The sequence below is a fragment of the Xiphias gladius genome, chromosome 10, assembly GCF_016859285.1.
Source record: "Xiphias gladius isolate SHS-SW01 ecotype Sanya breed wild chromosome 10, ASM1685928v1, whole genome shotgun sequence".
NCBI classification, from domain to species: domain Eukaryota; kingdom Metazoa; phylum Chordata; class Actinopteri; order Istiophoriformes; family Xiphiidae; genus Xiphias; species Xiphias gladius.
In genome coordinates this window covers 22,486,058-22,504,069 of record NC_053409.1, presented here as the reverse complement: position 1 = coordinate 22,504,069, position 18,012 = coordinate 22,486,058, and the positions used below count along the sequence as shown (strand labels likewise).

The 18,012-nt window shown below is 41.3% G+C and overlaps 2 protein-coding genes and 1 long non-coding RNA gene across 3 annotated transcripts; 2 read left to right on the top strand and 1 right to left on the bottom strand.

The window, feature by feature from the left end:
- Positions 1-4: 4 nt before the first annotated feature.
- Positions 5-4,403, bottom strand: nenf (neudesin neurotrophic factor). The gene is made up of 4 exons (XM_040136494.1): positions 4,212-4,403; positions 4,044-4,104; positions 2,466-2,569; positions 5-1,273 (listed from the first exon to the last, which is right to left on the bottom strand). Exons 1-4 carry the CDS (start codon positions 4,350-4,352, stop codon positions 1,097-1,099), a joined length of 483 nt encoding a protein of 160 aa, XP_039992428.1. The 5' UTR covers positions 4,353-4,403; the 3' UTR covers positions 5-1,096.
- A 2,150-nt stretch (positions 4,404-6,553) lies between these two features.
- On the top strand, positions 6,554-12,931 carry pacc1 (proton activated chloride channel 1). The gene is made up of 8 exons (XM_040136586.1): positions 6,554-6,834; positions 8,976-9,084; positions 9,192-9,401; positions 10,657-10,811; positions 11,038-11,180; positions 11,539-11,680; positions 11,774-11,881; positions 11,975-12,931. Exons 1-8 carry the CDS (start codon positions 6,799-6,801, stop codon positions 12,134-12,136), a joined length of 1,065 nt encoding a protein of 354 aa, XP_039992520.1. The 5' UTR covers positions 6,554-6,798; the 3' UTR covers positions 12,137-12,931.
- Positions 12,932-14,521: 1,590 nt separating this feature from the next.
- Positions 14,522-17,466, top strand: LOC120795084. Its single transcript, XR_005708206.1, has 3 exons — positions 14,522-14,632; positions 16,853-16,935; positions 17,404-17,466. It is a non-coding gene; the product is annotated as an uncharacterized LOC120795084 (long non-coding RNA).
- Positions 17,467-18,012: the final 546 nt, after the last annotated feature.

Here is an 18,012-nt window from a genome sequence, read left to right as displayed (position 1 = left end):
AAGGGATATTTATGTTGCCTGTTTGTAGATGACATGAGCTGGTCATAAAGAAGATCGCGTCGAGCTAACACACCGACGGCAGCATGTAACTGCGGAAAATTCGAGTGACACAAACTCTTAAGAAGTTTGACTTTAACAGACTTTAATGATAATTGTACAACAACAACAACCAGGTTGAAAACAAAGGGACGGATTCTGATCATGCAAACATTTACAGAGCAGCAGATGAACAGGTTTTAAATAACATAAATATTCTGTTGGTCATTACTATGAGCCACATAGAGCTGAAACAATTCATCAGTGTGTAACAGGAAAATAGCCGGCAACAATTCTGATGATCACTTATGTGATTTATCAAGCAACAAGTCCAAGATTGTTTTCTCTCCGGCTGCAAATTTTTTACTATTTTATTAATGATTAACTGATTCATCGCTATCGATAATAAAAAACAAAAGTTAGTGGTCACCCTACTAAAATCGAATTCAAGGAAATGTGAGCGCTGCTGTTCGGTTAGTTGATTGTGTCTGGTGTGCTCCCTCCCTCCCACTTTTTCTGGGTCAGCGGATGGTGTTTGATTCATCTGACTTTCATTACCTGTTTCTACTAAATAAATCAAATCAAATCTTTGTGTATGTTTTAACTTTGGTCGTTCTTATGGCTCCGACAAATGTAGAACAGCATCGCCGCAATTAGATAAAATGCACTGCAGCTATATGGAGCTAAAAAATGAAACATCTGTCATCCTGCTCTGTATTTGAGCAGCAAAAACTGAATTATTTTGAAAATTTAAAAACGTACTTACAAAGGTTACAACGTGTATTGAAATGGTTTCTTAGGGGCTGTGTACATTAAAGCTCTCATAGCTGACAAAGAACCGTGTAAACCTTCAGTTCAAGTAAATATGGATAGAAAGTGTCTGTCATATGTATTTTGTTCTCCTCTCATACATGTATTGCACTTGGCACATTTCATTCTGATTCCGGTCAAGTAAAGAGAAAATATTCCAAACGCTAACAAAACAAAAAAAAACAAAAAAAAACTCCTTCACAACGAGACTATTTGAAACAACTATAATTTGCAAACAGGGGACATGAGATTAGAACTCATCTTTGATTTGAAAATGAGGCTGGTCCTCTGGTTTGAAGTCTTCGTTGGGACTTCCGTCCTCGTTGAGGATGCGCGATGCTGTGTAGCCCACAATGGGATACTTTGATTTGTATGTGCCTTCGAATATACTATCGAGAGACTTCAGCTGCTCTTCGGTGAGGCCTGTCTGTGGACGTAAAGACAAAAAAACAGAACTTTTCATTGAGGCTTGTGTGTTCTTCCCTATTTTCCCTGTTAAAGAGGTTTTGGGAGGGGTGGGTCAAGGGGCTGGGGGGGGGGGGGTCTCCTTATCCGAACCAAGGATCTAAGAGTAGAGGAAGTCACATGATGTACAGGTTATGAAGCCCTTTCAGGCAAATGTGTGACTTTGCACTAACAAAAGTACATTTCGATGGCCAAAGCAGAAAGGTAAAATTAACGATAGCAGGCGCTGTTATCACATCAATATGCTGCTCTTTACAGTGGAAAGAAAGTCCTCTAACACGCGCGGTAGAAGTTTTACTGACGTCTTAGCAAACCTCCACGTGCTTAAGCGCTAAATAAATCTATGACTTTAAGGCAGGGAGCTAAAAATAGTGAGGCCAAGTGACTTTGCAAGGCTGGGAGGGAACAAGGGGAAACACCTTGTCAGGCTCTGTCCAAAGGTAAAGAAATTCTGCCGACCAGCTCACTAATTAACACGTTGTATCTCACAGACGTGAAAAAAAAAAAACCAAAAAAAAACCAAAAACCCAGAAGTGTAAAAAAAGCACATTGTGGTTTTACAGGGAGTTACGGTATGTGCTGGAACTATGTACTGAAAAAGCACATGATGCAAACTGTCAAACTATTCCTTTACATGTCCTCGATTTACCTTTATTATTCATATACTGTATTTGTCTGAAAATTTGAAACAAAAAAGGAGTGAAATGCAGAGGAAATCATCTCCGAGATTTCAGTTCTATGTATGGCCCTCGGGAAAATAAGTGTTCTCTCTTTTCTTCATTTTACCTGCCCAGTCCCAGTGTTTCTCTTATGTAGAATTTATGTGGGTTGCCCACCCAAGTAGACTTCTTTTTTGTTGTTGTTGTTTGTTTTTGTGTTCATTATTTCTTTCTTTTAAAAAAGTCTAGGGCATGAAAAAATGTAGGTGGACGCGCCTAACGACTGAAAAGCCTGCAAGAAGAAAGAGTGTCACGTGAAACTGTGCAGTTTGAGCAGGTGTGTGTGTGGCCCGTGAACGCGCTCCTGTTTTGCAGCCGACTCTCAGGTGTCAGACGTGGGCCACTCCCGTGGGAAACACTGTAATCCAGACGGTTAGGCGGATGAGTTGGCGTCAGTCCGGCACTTAAACGTTCGGATGTTCAGATTAAACTCACAGTATCCGATGTCAGGTCGGCAGGGTCCAGGGACATCTTAGCCACAGCTCGGGTGGAGTCCTTGCCGACCAGGGCGTTGTATGGAGCATCTTTACCATAAAACTCTGCGGCGGGTGAAAGAAAACAGTGCAGTAAAGGGAACTTCTCATTCTGAGTGGGTATAAAAGTGTCGCCTGGGCAAGTCTAGTAATCTGGAGAGGGGCTGGAGAGTCTTCAACATCATGAATGTGTCGATTTTTTTTGCTTTTTTTTTTTTCTCAGTTTTGTTTGAATGAATAAAACGCAAAAAAAAAAAAAAAAAAAAAATTCCATGACAACCGTTTCCTTTATCTTGGAAATCTATGGCCTAACTTCCAGGGGCTGAGCTGCCGTGGTAGAAGTACTCAAATCCTTTGCCTGAGTAAAAGTACCAATACAACAATGCAAAAGTGTTCTTTAATCAAAATCCGGCCTAAGTAAAAATACATAAGTATTCGCTTCAAAATGTACTTACTTTCTTTGGGCTTTTCTCAGATCTGTGCTTTTATTTTCTTTCTTTCTTTTTTTTTTTTTGCAAAATATTGGATAATTTACCTTTTTGTGCCTCAAACAGTTACTTGAATGAACCCATGTGAGAAGTTTAAAGGGGGAAATCTCCCTTTGGTGGAACTGATAACAACTCAAACATCTGAAACTGCTTTTCCAATAAAGGGTCACAAGCCAAAAAAGGGCTGGAGCCCTACCAATTTAATGTTTAACAACATATTGTATTTTACAACTTATCATGTGTTGTTTTAAGTAAAATCTTCAACTGAAAGATAAGTAGCTTCTCCAGGTGTCATACAGATGGTGTGGAGTAAAAAGTAAAATATTTCCATCTGAGTAACATAAAAGCTAAGTGCAACTACTTAAAAAGAAAAACATTAGCACAGTACCTGCATATCTGTATTTAGTTACTTTCCATCACTCTCAATGAGCAGTGGCGGAGGAAGTACTAAGAACTTTTGCTCCAGTAAAGGCAGCAATGCAACAGTGTGGAAACACTCCAGAGTAAAAGTCATGCATTCAAAATTTTACCCAAGTAGAAGCGCAAAAGCAGTAGCATCAAAATATACTCAAAGTTCCCAAAGTGGAAGTGCTCACGATGCAGAATGGCCCAGTTTCCTATTACATCATTGGATTATAATTCAATTGAATTAAAGTTAAGCTCCAAATTAAAGTGTACAAAACTTTCGTCCTACAGCTGGTCTCCTCTTAATCTGTAGTAACGCGTGAGAATCTACTGATGGCACTTAACTCCTCCGAGTGGTTGCGGAGCGGCAGAAAGATGGAAACGCTCTGGCAGGGTGCGAGTACCTCAAAACTGCACCGGACGCCTGTGCGTCCGTTACGGTGCTGGAGAGGGGACGCGGGTCTGCAAGACCTTTCCAACGAGCTACAACGCGGCTGTGGGACCTTTGGTGTCAGTTCTCAGATCGATTTGAGCGAATCCAGAGCAGGGAGGTTCCACGGTGCCAGGTTTGAACTTGACAAGGACCCTTTTAAAAAGTAAAATGAATAGAAATAAAAATCCGGAGCAGAGTGACTGGTTTTATTTACCTTTTCCTTCGGTGACATCGAACACCACCCCCTTGACTGCCATGTAAACAGGTTGCGCCTCCTAAAACAACGGGAAACAAGAGATTCGTCGTTAAGGCGCACGCACGGCGCGTACTTAGACGCACGCGCGGCTGCCACACTGGGGATTATGCCTCGGGGGTCGTTCACCTCGCTGCCGTCGTATCTCCTCAGCTCCTCCTCGGTGAATAACCGGACGGGTTCGGTGGCCGGTTTGTACCTCAATCCGGCGTCGTTCGCCAGAGTCGCACGAAGGGCAACGAGGAGCACGCAGAGCCGCGCCGTTGCCATGCTGGGGCCGTTTGCTTGGAGACTTGAGACGCGGACAACTCTTCCGCGTCGGAGCCAACCCCCCCCCCGCCGCTTCTCCCCCGACGATGCCTTTAAAGCCATCGGAAAGCCCAGAGGCCACAGGTGAAACAGCTGGACGTCGCCCGTCCCCGTGCCGCGTGCCATATCTCACGAACTTTTTCGTGGCCATATGCAGGATGTGCAACGATCGGGAAACAGTTTATGGCAACTGGGATCGCTTGCAGGAAAAAAAAAAAAAACAGTAGTTTGACAAAACAAATCCTTTTTCACTGTGTCACACCATCTTAAAGGTTAACTGGAAAAGTCTGGAAAAGGCTGGAGGGTGGACCTTGAGTTGGAAGGTCAAGAAAAAAAGATTCAAAGGAACAGTTCGACATTTTGTCATTTATGTTTTTATTGGCAGATACAAAACACAAGAAATAAAACATAAAAGCAAGAACAGCCTGCACAGACTGAACAAAATGACAGCATCACCTGAACGATGGCGGCACGGTACCGGGCCATGACTGCGTCTCCAAGTGACTGACAAGCAAAGCTCAAACCAGAGAAACGATACAGTTTAAAAAACAAAACAAAAATAAAAGAATCCCTGTATTTAAACCCAAGATATAAAAGCCCACTCATTCCACTTTTGTGTTAATTCATTCGAGACACGTTCCCTCTTCTCCTGAAAGACAAAAAAAAAAAACTGATTCCAGACAAGCGAGTCTGCAAGTTGTCTGGCAAGGGCCCCAACGACGCGTCCTCTGTCATGACCTTGGCCCAGTCTCTACATTCAGGGCCTCGCTTGGCTTTTCTGGAGACATGGGACAACAACAGAAAGCTGAAATAAAGCCCGTCAGGGCAAATGCTGATTTCGAAAGAGTAGGTTGACACGACCTGTCCTCCGTGGGACAAAGTTAAATTGCTTCAGGCAGAGCTATACCTATAACCATTCCTGCATTGCTTTGATCACCTCACTCCGGAAAGGCAGAACTAGAGGACTTGCCAGTTAGTTTGTCTTGCACCAGCACCTCCGGGGCTCGCTGAATATCCCGTTATATCTAGCTGGCTTGTTAATCCATACAAAAACTGGAATCTGGACAACTCACTGTTTCCAGGCATGGCAATGTTTTGTTATTGGGCCCTCAGCTTCCAGCAATCCCCCGTTATTGTATTTGTTACAGCCCCAAAATTGTGTGAATTGCCCCCAAGTCTCAAAATCATCTTTATATTTTTAATTATTGGTAATTTTTAATATTTTTTTTTTATCACAGTGATCTGATGACAGTGGTCAGATCACCTACATCACAAAAAAGGAAAAGCTAAAACACATATTATGTTCTTTTCTCCCAGTTAATCCTGGTGGTATCTAGCCACGCAGCTGGTTTTGGTTTAATGCCCTTAGTTTTCGATGCCAATCCATCTGCGACGTTGTTGTGCTGAAATAGAGAGTAGGTCTAATAAAAGTACCAATGAAAACGTTAAATATTAAATTCAGGGTCCCGTAAGTCTCTGAACTGAATTCCTCAACTGTAAAGTTAGGGTAAGACCTAGTTAAATAAAAGAAAAAGAAAAATTAAAATACCAAAATTGCTGGTCTTCAAGGAAGGTGAGAGGAGTTGGAACCCTGCAACATTTAGGTTCTTACTATGGTCATGTTGTGAATCAAAATAATATATTTAATAATATAATATATGAGTTTTTACTTTATTTGATTTGCCTTGTTATTCAGTTTGAATCCCCTTTTCACAATTTCTTTTATCTAACATTGCTGGAATTGGGTTTTATCATTCTATCTTTTTGATCATATTTTGCTGTCCCGTTGTAGCATGCTCCAACTGGACTCTGAAAAGTGCTCTATTATTATTATTATTATTATTATTATTATTATTATTATTATTATTATTATTATTATTATCTTCCCTGTTAATTTCACCTGAATTGTAGTATAATAAGTTAACAAGTTAAAGAGTTAAAAGTGAATTTAGTCAGATGAAATAAATCCATGATTGAACCGGTGGGCCACTTGTATAAAGCCACAGCTTCACGTTAAGATTCACTTTACAGCTCATTTTGTTGACCGCCGAACTTGGAACGCACAATCCTCCTATGAGCACTTGAAAGCAGCATTAGGGAACCACTTAGGGGAAGGAGGAAGGAGCCGAGGAAGCCACGCGAAGGACACGTGTTTTTCTATTGTATCGCCGCCTGTAGGTGCCTGATTACCGTGGGATGGGCTTTATCGCCGTCGCCAAAGAAACCTCCACTGGGTGCATGGTGGAGTGGCGGACCGGGACCTGGGCGCGGGACAGAACGGAATAAACTTCGGTTAAAGAAATAAAAAATAAAAAAATGCGTCGGCTGTCCCTCGGAAGCGGGTTTCAGACTCGTTGCTGAAGCGCTGGGGGTCGTTTTTTTCCCCCATCGAGAGAAGCGCAGAGGAATGCTGAGGAAGGAAAACCCCCGGTCGTACCGAGAGGTAGGAAAAGCTTCGCTTCCTCCGCGCGCGAGCGGGCGGCGCCGACGGTGGCGTTCGCCCCGACGGTCCGGGGGCGCCCGCCGATCGCGGAGTTTTCCGTGACTTCAGCGACCGGGCGAACGGGGTCCGCGGGCTGGGTCGTCATGTGACCGGACAGCTGACGACCGCTGGGCGGGGGGGGGCAGCTCGCGGCGACACGAAATTAGCTGACCTGGTGTCTTTTTCCCGCTGAGTCGACCGGTCGTACTTGCAACCCTAAGCCTCCAAGATGTGGCCGAGCATCGCCGGCAAAACGCTCGGGGTCGCCGTGTGTAGGTGTGGGCGTAGGTCCTTTACCTGCGAGCGAAAAGTACCAAAGCAACAGTTCAGAAGTAAAACTCCTGCTTAGGTGAAAAAGTATTGACAGACAAATGCACTTAAAGGTATCGAAGTAAAGGTCCTGCAGAGAAACGCCTGCTGTGACTAATATACTCTCATATATCATATTATCAGTTGTTTGTTACTGATGCATTAAGGTGTATAGTTTTCCTGTTATAATTTAAATACTGTTATTATGATGTTTTTTTTATTATGACTCAGAATTTATGGTAGGCTATATTTTTTTTTTGCCACATCTTTCTTCCACCACAGCAAAACAAACAAACAAACAAACAAAAAAACAAACAAAAAAACATACAAAACAGAAAAAACCCCACTCCTAACCACGTCACGAGAAATAAAATAAAAAAAGAGAAATTAAAGAAATAAAATTACTGCCAGAAGTTGTCGAAATTCAATCCTACAAACTCAAAAGTAACCTAACTCCCACAGCAACATGATAAATATAAGAATTATACCAAAACACCATTATTATTATTATTATTATTATTATTATTATTATTATTATTATCATCATTTAATCCTCACTATCATTGAGTTATATTAAAATTTGGATTTACATGCTGTTTGGTGGTTTCATTTCATCAATGCATCATATCTCAATATCAGCAGACAGCATGTCTTGATTTGTAAAGTACCTTGTAACGACAGCTGTCAGGTAAATGTAGTGCAGTTAAAGAGCGCAATATTTGCCCCTGAAATGTGGTAGAGTAGAAGTATAAGGTAGCATTAGAAGGGAAATCCTCAAGTAGAGTACGAGTGCCTCAGAACTGTACTTTAAGTACAACACTGGAGTAAATGTACTTAGTTACTTTCCTCCACTGGTCTTAATAAAGTAAAGTGATGTATTGTACATTCAGTTGCCAGTTGATTAGGTATAGCCTGGTAAAAGTAACGCAGTCTAATCCAACAGTGCTGCAGTGAATCCTCCCTTATTGAAGGTTATAATGTTCAGTTTTTGTTGAAACCGTTTCAGAGGTGTGGATTCAACTGTATGATCACTTTTGGAGGCTGTAGTTCGTAGCCGAGGAGAGACCTCAACGCCCTGAAACTGCTACATTCCTCGCGAAACGTAATGTGAATGTTGCGTTTGAATGTCCGACCCCGGGTGGAAGAGTTTCCGAATGGAGATCGTCTTGTAAGTCATTCCAGGCCCAGGGGCGCATGGTATAAAAACTCAGTTGTGCCGGGTTCAGAACAGACTCGTCTTGATTTGTCATGATATGATTTCTACAATATTTTAAACTTGATTACAGCCTGATGTAACCGATCAATTTTAATCGCAGACTTCTGTCCAACATTATAACAGATATATAGCTTTGAATAGTCCCAAATACAGTTCGTAGTCTCCAGAGAAGTAACAAGTACCGAAATACATTAAGTCCACAGGCAGGACAGTTTGGAAGTACTGGTACTTTAGTACTTTTGTGAGACTTTATACTTTAATTCCACTAAATTAATCAGCTACGGTTACTTGCGAGTTACTTTGCAGAATTTATAATGTGTTCCTATCGATCAAACCAAAGCAACATTACAGTATATTGAGAAGTTAAACCATCCTGTAACAGGTGCTTCAAGGACTTAACTTATTTGAAGAGCATATTTACTGCAAGTGTAATTTTGTACGCAGGCATAATTTTTCTCCGTTGTGGTACTTTCTCCTTTAATTCATATCCATAATGGACCAAACTTAAATGTTGTTTCCCTGTTACAACCCTGGTACAGTGCTCTGTTTAAAAAGGCCCCTTGTCTCAACCTCACAGTTCAACGACGACGACGACGACGATGAAGGCAAGGGACGGTCTCCGGAGTTTTTCGACCACGCCACGGAAGACCTGGAGCGCGAGGACCCAAACGGCAGCATCTCACAAGGTGGAATAGTTATTACATCTTAATGAAGATATTCACTGGAATTTTGGTCTGAATTTGTCAGTCGCACGGTTGACGTTCTCCTGCGTTCCCCTCTCCTTCCACTGCAGACGATGACACCAGGGAGAGCAATCCGTCGATGAGATTTAGTAAAACCTGCCTGAAGAACGTCTTCACGGTGGTGCTCATCTTCATCTACCTGCTGCTGACCGCGGTGGCGGCGTTCCTGGCCTACCAGACTATCTCGGACTTTTTGGACAAACTCAACCACCCTGTCATGTCTGTCACCTACAAGGAGGTGGACTCGTTTTCTCCCCCTGGTTTGTATGAATAATACGCAGAGCAGGTGTAATTTGGGACCATTATTGGGCTAGTAGGTAGCAGCCAATGTGCTGGTAAGCACTGAAGTACTCAGACCCTTTATTTGAGTAAAAGGAGCGATAAAACAATGTGGATTAACTCCATTACAAGTAAATCCATGCATTCAAAGTTTAACTTCTAGTATAATGAGGCAGAAAGTAGAAATACTTAGGTATAGCATTCTTACCTGAAACGGATTACGTATAGTTTTTGAGTGAATGTACTTATTTACATTCCACTGCTGCAAAGACATGGATGCAAACTGAGTTGGAAAAAATCCCTGAAAAAGTCAGAGACGTGGACATTGATTTAGACACCTGGAACCAGGCTAGGTCAACTACTGTAACCAAGAAACAACCAATGTAGGGCCAAGCTAGCACTTCCTAAAAAGTAACATTAATTGTCAGTGGCAAAATAACCAGATGACTTTCAGCCGCGTCACGTACTGTAAATATTGCAGGGATTAAGTTGTACAAGTGGATATGCAATCAGCTGAGCGCCCCCAACGCAGTCCATGTTCGGTGAGATTTGCACAGTACCTTAAAGAAGATAAACATTAATAAAAAAAAAAAAAACGGTTTTGTATTTTGGCTTTAAAAACTTATGCTTCAAACGGTGTAATGATATTATCCGTGGCTGTTCATTGCTTCTACCTACAACATTTTGTTAAACCGGGGCTTATATCGCCCATTGGCTTGTAAAAGTTTATGGTTTTATGAAATGAACTTTAATTGTGCCACGATATCGTATCAGTGAAGGTGTTCAGGTAGGTCGAGTAGTCGATGCTGAACATGAACGTTACGGTATTTAAGTCTTAATACCTGGCGATTACCAGCTGCGACAGCGTGGCTGGTATTGTTTTCACCTTGTGAGTCTCTGTGTGTGTGTGTGTGTGTGTGTGTGTGTGTGTGTGTGTCATCATGGCAAAATGTGGTCCTGGAGACACCTACTGCGGCAGGAGCTACCACAGAGGCAGTTTTGAGCACTTTGGCACGGGTCTGTGGACTTTTGTCACCTCGACAGCGTCACAGCCGTGCCAGATACAGTCTCGAAACTTGACAGGCGTGTAGTGGAGATCAAAATGAAGGCTTAGTTCGAAGGTGGGCGTAGTCCAGGTCAACGCGTCGACGGCTAATGCGGCTGGTGTGATCCCATCAAGGGCTGGTCTCCAGTTTGTCACTTATTATTAATTGTGGTTTTTCTTTCTTTGAGCAGGCATCGCTCTGTATCCTGGCAAAGCGCAGCTGCTGAGCTGCAGACATCACTTCCATGACTACATCCCACCTTTGGTGGACCCAGGCAGGCCTCAAGAAGGGGACTGTATGATCAACGATGTGGCTTACATTGGGCCATTTGCAAATCAGACAGAGGTCAGTCATAAATACCTTAAGCTGGTGGTTTCACAGACAGGAATTACAGGTCTCAGCAATACAAAAACCCTGTACATCTAGAATATAACTGCAATTCACATTTTCAACGTTTTCTTTGACTGAGGTAGTAGTAGTGGCTTTGATCGACTGTCTGTCGTCGTGTCTGCCGTTTTGATTTTTTTGCTTTAAAGACAGACTATAAAGACTCTCTGCTTCTGTGTCACAGAAAAGAGCTCTGGTGGTCCGCGGCCCTTCCGATGTCAGGAACAGAGAGTTGATCTTCATGCAGTTCAGTCATAATGAAACAGAAGAGGACTTCAGTGCCATCACTTACATGCTTTTTGCCAATTTTAGCGACTTGACCAACAGGTAACTGCAAACAACAAGTATTGATCCCGTGATGTCTGACTGGTGTGATAGCTGAAGTGGGTCGCACAGTATTTGCAGATACCTTTTTCTGGTGTGTTTTGTTTTTGCCTGCACCCTGTTGAGGAAGAGGCTCACAAGGCAGATGACGCACTGACTGCTTGATAGTTTACACAACCACAAGAAAGTGTTTATGTAATTTAAAAGTCAGTTAGGTAGACGGCTGTGTGACAGACGGGCAACTTATCCGAAGTACAGTCGTCACCCTGCTGCTCCGGCCCTTCCGAGACAAAAGTAAAGAGTGATTCGCAAAAGCTTTTTGACCCGGTGTGATAGTAGCCTGTGTTTTCTGACTGTGCAGTGCAAATAAATCAGAGTTCATGAGGGACTGCGAGAGGAATTACTCCACGTGGACCTTCTCTGGAGGATTCAGAACCTGGGTCAAGATGTCCTTAGTGAGGACGTCTGGGAAAAACAGTGAATCTGTGGAGTTTCGGCAGGAGGTATTTATGTCCAACCAATGCACGCATGCTTACGCACAAGATGAAAAAGGACTTTAAAAGCATTAATTTCAGTGTTTGTGTTGGATCCTCTAGTCCACTGTGGTGAAATTCAATGATAAAAGACCCGAGTTGGAGCAAAGCAATGAGCTTTTCTTTGCCGTTTTCGAATGGCGGGATCCTTTTATGCAAGAAATCAGACTGGTAAGTTCTCCCAGACGTTTTATCCTCATTGGAATTCATCTGCCCGTACCAGTGTGTTAGTCTGTAACACAACTTTTGCTCACGTCCAAACAGATAGTGACTGCAAATCCCTGGAACTCTGTAGCCATCCTCTGTGGGGTCTTCATGGCGCTCTTCAAGGCTGCTAATTTTGCCAAGCTCACTATTCAGTGGATTATCAAGATGCGCAAGAGGCATCTGAGGAATAAAGCGCGGGAACTGAACCAAATCAACTGAAGCACTGATGAAACAATCTTTCGAGATCCATATGATTCAACTTCTGCAACTTCAGGAACCTTGCTCACAGAATTTGTTTTATAGACGGTATTGACTCCATTGTAGTGGTTTAACAGAGGGTGATATGTTCTAGCCGAATATTACTGCTAGATCAATCGTTTCCTATTATTTCCTAAAAATTGACAGTTTTTAAATTCAAAGGTTTTTTTAGTTCTTGCATTCAAAAAAAAAAAAAAGAGGTATTTCCTCATCTATGGAAATACAGCCTTGTATGCGCATACAAGCAAATGTTGGGAAAGTTTGTGAGTCAGGGTGTCTAAGGAAACTGAAGGCCAGTGAAAAGAGTAAATGTGAACTTTGGTCAAAATGTTGCTGGATTATGGATTGGTTCTCGGGTTGATAATGTGATTTTAAAGGGAATATTGTTGTCTTTTATTTGTGTGTCTTGCTTTTTCAAAGCAACGCTGAGTAATATCCTGTCTATGTCGCAAAGCGTTATCGTGGAAATGTAGCTAAACAGAGTTTATACTGACACTGACCACTTGATACTAGTAAACTCTAAAGGGATTAGAAAAACTACTTTTATCTTCTGTCAGAATGATCTGCTGTTCATTTTTGTAGAGTTGGAGCCAAACATGTCCTGGATGAATTTGTGTCCAAATACTGATGTTTTTATTTGAAATTTAATTATGTGTCGTAAGAACATATCAGTGTTAAGTAACGTTTTTAAAATTGACTTGAATTATTGTCTGAATTGTGCTGTTGTTCGCCATTGTGTCTGACACACTATGTTTTTAGAGATTTATAGGAAAATAAAAATATATTTTTCTGCCTGAATTTTAGTTTGTGGTAAAAAAAAAAAAAAAAAACACAAAAAAAAAACAACCTGAGATCTGAGTATGTGATTTACTAACTTTCTTCCTGAAGCTGCTCAGTTATACAAGGTCTAGATAGATAAATAAAGTTGTGATCTTAACTTTCTTAACTTTAGAAATTAGCCTTAACAAACTTCAATTTGTTGTCATCGTCATAATTAGTCTATTCTTGACCACTGTACAACTAACATGCAGCAAGGGAAACACACACACAGTATATTTATAAGTGAGGATTATCAACACAAAACAGCTCCAAAAATAAAATTCTCCACTGTCGTGTTGTAACAATTACAGTTGTGGAAAGTAACTAAGTACATCTACTCAAGCGCCGTACTCGTACAAATCCGAGCTACTTGTACGTTATTTGAGTACTTCCATTTTATGCTACTTTATACTTTTACTCTACTACATTTTAGAGGGAATTATTGTACATTTTACTGGACTATATTTATCTGATAGCTATAGTTAATGGTTACTTTACAGATTCATATAAAAGGGATATGAACGTATGAAGAGATTATGAAATTCGACACTTTGTTGTAGTTCCCGACATGACAAATAATTGGACCTGAAACAAGTAATCGATATGTAGATTAACAGAAAATTAATTGGCAATTATTTAGATAATAGTAATTTTTCACGTAAAAGTGCCAGACATGCCGGACAAAAATTAGCTCCACTTCAACCGGCTACAAATAGAAAATGCTGCTAAAACATCAATGCATGTGCAATCATAATGTAATCGATCATATAATATATAATATCATAACACTCACAAGGGACATTTTGCTGCAGTGAGTACTTTTACTTTCAATACTTTTAGTGCATTTTCTTGCCTGTGTACTTTTACTCCAGTGACATTTTCGGTGCAGGACTTTTACTTTTAACGGAGTGTTTTTACATCCACTTTAAGTGGAGGATCTGAATCCTTATCCCAACACTTCACAGTCACAAAAACTGCACGGTTAAGTTTTCACCTCTTAGCCGAGACTGAATGAAAGCGGTGTCCGGTTTTTCCCGAAGGGCGGTGTTCTCGAACGCGTCCTGGGTTGTTGTTCGTTCCGGGGGGCTCGAGGTGGACGGCGACGCCGAAGATCGCTTCCGATTCGATAGTTGAGCGGCGAGTTAAGGGAAAATTAATTTACTGTTCTGAGCGACCGTTTCTCCGCTTACCGCTCCTCTTACCGAGCCTTTAGCTTCTCTGGGACAAGCTAGTCCAGATTTGACAGGTCTAAATATAGTGGCCTTTGATCTAGACCTGGTCTAGTGTGGTTTTGATGTGGAAAAAAAAAACCCAAACCAAAACAAAACAAAAAAACAACAGCGAAATCTCCCCTTTTTTTTTCGCAGTCATACCTGCAGTGAAATTTTCACCAATTCGAAAGTGGGTTTCAAACAGCGTTTAGGCTTTAACTAAGACGTCCTAACACCCTCTCACAAACGGTAAGAGGTGTAGAACACGGAGAATCAGTCGCTCAGCAATGTAAATTAAGTTTCCCTTAACTTTCCCCTTAACTTCTGAGTCAGAAACCGACTTCCGCGTCGTAGGAGGATGTTATTGTTAGCTTCAGCGGTGGATGAGAAAATGCAGTAGTCCCACACACATTTGGATGTCATAAAGGTAGCCAACAGTCATGTCTCAGTACTAAAAACGTATAAAAACATCCCGTATTAACTGCACGCCCTGTCGCGTTTGTAATAAGTAATAATTTAACTACATTGTTTCTGTTTGGTTGGTGTCGCTGGCTAGCACGCCGTTGCTAGCTCGCTAAACATACTCGTTAAATCTTTTACCTAACAGCTCACGTTAACGTTAGCTCTGTCAGGAGTTGTAGTTCGTATTAACAGTTTATAATTCGTGCAGCCTGCACAGTCTGCTGACCTTTTCGTTTGCTCTTCGACCCGATGATTGAGGGAGAGGCGAACGTTTATGCTAACTGAGCAGCCAGGCTAACAACGATCAAAACCAAGTTAATCATAAACTACTTTTTGAACCGTAAAGTAAAGGCTGTTGTAGCAGCTGACTAAGTTTGCTTTCTTGGTTAAGTTGGATGTGATTGTTATCAGAACGGCAGATGCCGAAATGTTATGCTACTTGTGATGATAAACATCCACACCACATAGCTAACCGTTAGCAGCTATCCGATCTAGTCACTGGTGTTAAAATGATCGCCGTGATCAGACGTGCTTTTATTGTCTCCTCCTTATTCTGCAAGCGTTCAGAGCAAGGTAGCTTTGGACCTACGTTACACTGCGCGGTGAAAAGGACAACTGTCCTTTTCAGTTTCTGCATGAGCAGGGGAAAGCTCTGTGTTGATTGAACCTTTATTTACCTGGTCCCTTGTACGTCCGGTGCTTTCGGAGGGAAGAGAAAGAGTGATGGAGGTACTCTAGCAGTCTCCATAATGTCATGAACAGAATATTGGCCTAAATAATGACGATGATGGGATCTCCAGACCTTAACTTCGGTCACTATTCGACTCGTTCTCTATTAAACTTTGCTGATTGACTTTTTAATCACTCCATATGGTAAAAGAAGGAAAGTTGTGCTTAGACAGATGGAAACAAGGCAATGTCTAAAAATGAAACATAAGAAAAAAGGTGACACAAAACACTTTCCTTGTGTAAAAAAAAGAAAGAAAAAGTTTGTGTTAAATTGTGTACAATGTTTTTGTACAAATTAGATTTCAACGGGTCAAAGAGACAAAGAACTCAGACATGATCTTTAGAAAAATATACGTATAAGAATCCTAAGTTTTGCGCCTTTATTTAATAAGGCCATCTTAGCTGAAATGTCTATATTTTAACCAAGAAATGTTTCTAACATCACAAGTGTTGCAGGTCTTGTTTTTAGCCACTCACTATCTCCATCTCAGAGCCTTGTTGGACATTGGGTGTAGGAAGGTTACAATGTCAGATTTGCCATTTTTTGAGAAGTTTTTTTTTTTTTTTGGATACCTGCCATATTTGATTCAGCAAAAGCTGCTTTTGCATACTTCAGTGACACTATGTTCTTTACTTGCTAGTTAGATTGATTTGTCATGAGGGTCCACGTCGCCAAAACATTGTGTAGATAAATAAATCATTTACTTGAGCTGCTTTTATCTTGTAGGTATCCTTAGCCTTTCTGGATTTATCTTGGTCAGCTGAATGTACGCTTCCAGTATTTCTTTCTGTCTGACTGCAGATTTTGCACTTCAGTTCCTAAAACATCAACAAAGGAGATGGGAAGGATGTTTCCCTTTTATTTTTTGTCGTGGTTTTGTTTCAGTCAGTACCAGAAGTATTACAAAGATGGCAGATGTTCCTTCAAACTTTTATTTAAGCTTTTTATTCATCCTCAAATTCACAAACCAGCAACATTTTAGAACAGAACAAGGACTCCACAGGGTCAGCTGTATCTTGAGAGGGTGACGGTAGTGTAGAGCAGCGACAGGCATAACTTCACCAGCAGTTGCCTCATGGTGGGCGTTCGTTTCCCACCCTGTTTGTGAACGTTAAACAAGTCTAGACATAGCTCTGATGCTGCCATGGCTCTACTGCCTCCTGGCCGCAGAGTCGCTCTATCAGCAGACTGGACTTGCACCGTTGTCAAGGTTGAACTTTGTGGTGCTGAGGCATGTCAATGAAAGGCTAGGTGTGGGTTTTTTCAGAAAATTAGCTGTAAACTCCTGCCACCGTGTTGGTATGACTTGTTTGACTTGTTGCACTGTACATAATAATCCAACCAAGGTCGAATCGCACTGTTTAAAATTCAGGGTGGTATCGCAGAACTTGTTGCTTTGTCCTTTCTAAGCTGTTGATGACTCCTTTTACTTTAATAAATCCCCTCCATTGACAGTAATGGGCTGAGATCCACCCACATCAAAAATGGCGAGAGACAGAAAGTGCATCCTCTGTGAAACAGTCCACTCCTCCAAGCAGGTAATTCACCCTCAAACATGGTTTACGTAATGAATGCATAAATACTGTAGGATTTCATTTGATGCAATCAGGAGCTCTGGCTACATCGACACTCGAGTTACACAAGCTTTGGACAAAACAAATATTAAGGATTTTACAAATAATCAATACAGCATTATCATATGACGTATATGTTCTGTTGTGATGTTGTTGCAGACTTATCTAGACTATTCGATGCACAGGGTTTTGTGTTTATGTACTTTTATACAGAGTTGTTATACTTATTTTTAACTTCCTTTTGCGCTCATCAATATTCCTCTGCATTTTTCTAAATCAGCTGTGTTTTCACCTGCATTTCTGGAACATGTAAATGCCCCTTATTGGGGATCAATAAAGTGTTATCTGTCACCTTACTAATCTTAGAAACGTGTTTTTGATGTGTTTGTGGTTGCCTAAAAGAAAATCTTTATTTTCAACGTGTATCCGCAGGAGATGGATGAGCACATGAGAAGTATGCTGCACCACCGTGAGCTGGAGAAGCTCAAAGGCCGGTGAGTTGTTGTGCACAGATATCACGGAATTGCTTACAGTATAATGACTAATAAAAATCACATCGATGTATTGCAGAAATTAGTAATATACCAACGTTTTATTTCCGGAATAGTTTGGATTATACATCATATTCAAAACACTATTTTTAAATGAAACAGTAAAACAAAAGCTTTGAGTTTGGTTCAAGAGTTTTGTCAAAATCTTTTTGGGTCATGAGGCACGTGTGCGCATGGGCACGTGTTGGAGTGGATATAGGGGCAGCTGTCTCAACTGTGGCACATATATTTAGACGCAATTTCTCCGGAACAACAGGCATGACCGATAGAAGGCAACTGGCTAACTCGTGACTCCCATGTAGATTACAAAAGTATGTGGCCTGTCGGTGACTTGGAAGAATCTCAAGTAGTGCAAATACTGATTTAGGTCCTGAGTTCCTAAATTACTGGGATTTCACATAAACATTAATATGCAAAGACAGCGTCTTTTTAAACATGATGTTAACGTTTTAAAAGAAAAAAATTGATACGAGTGGTTTGTAGCAAGTGC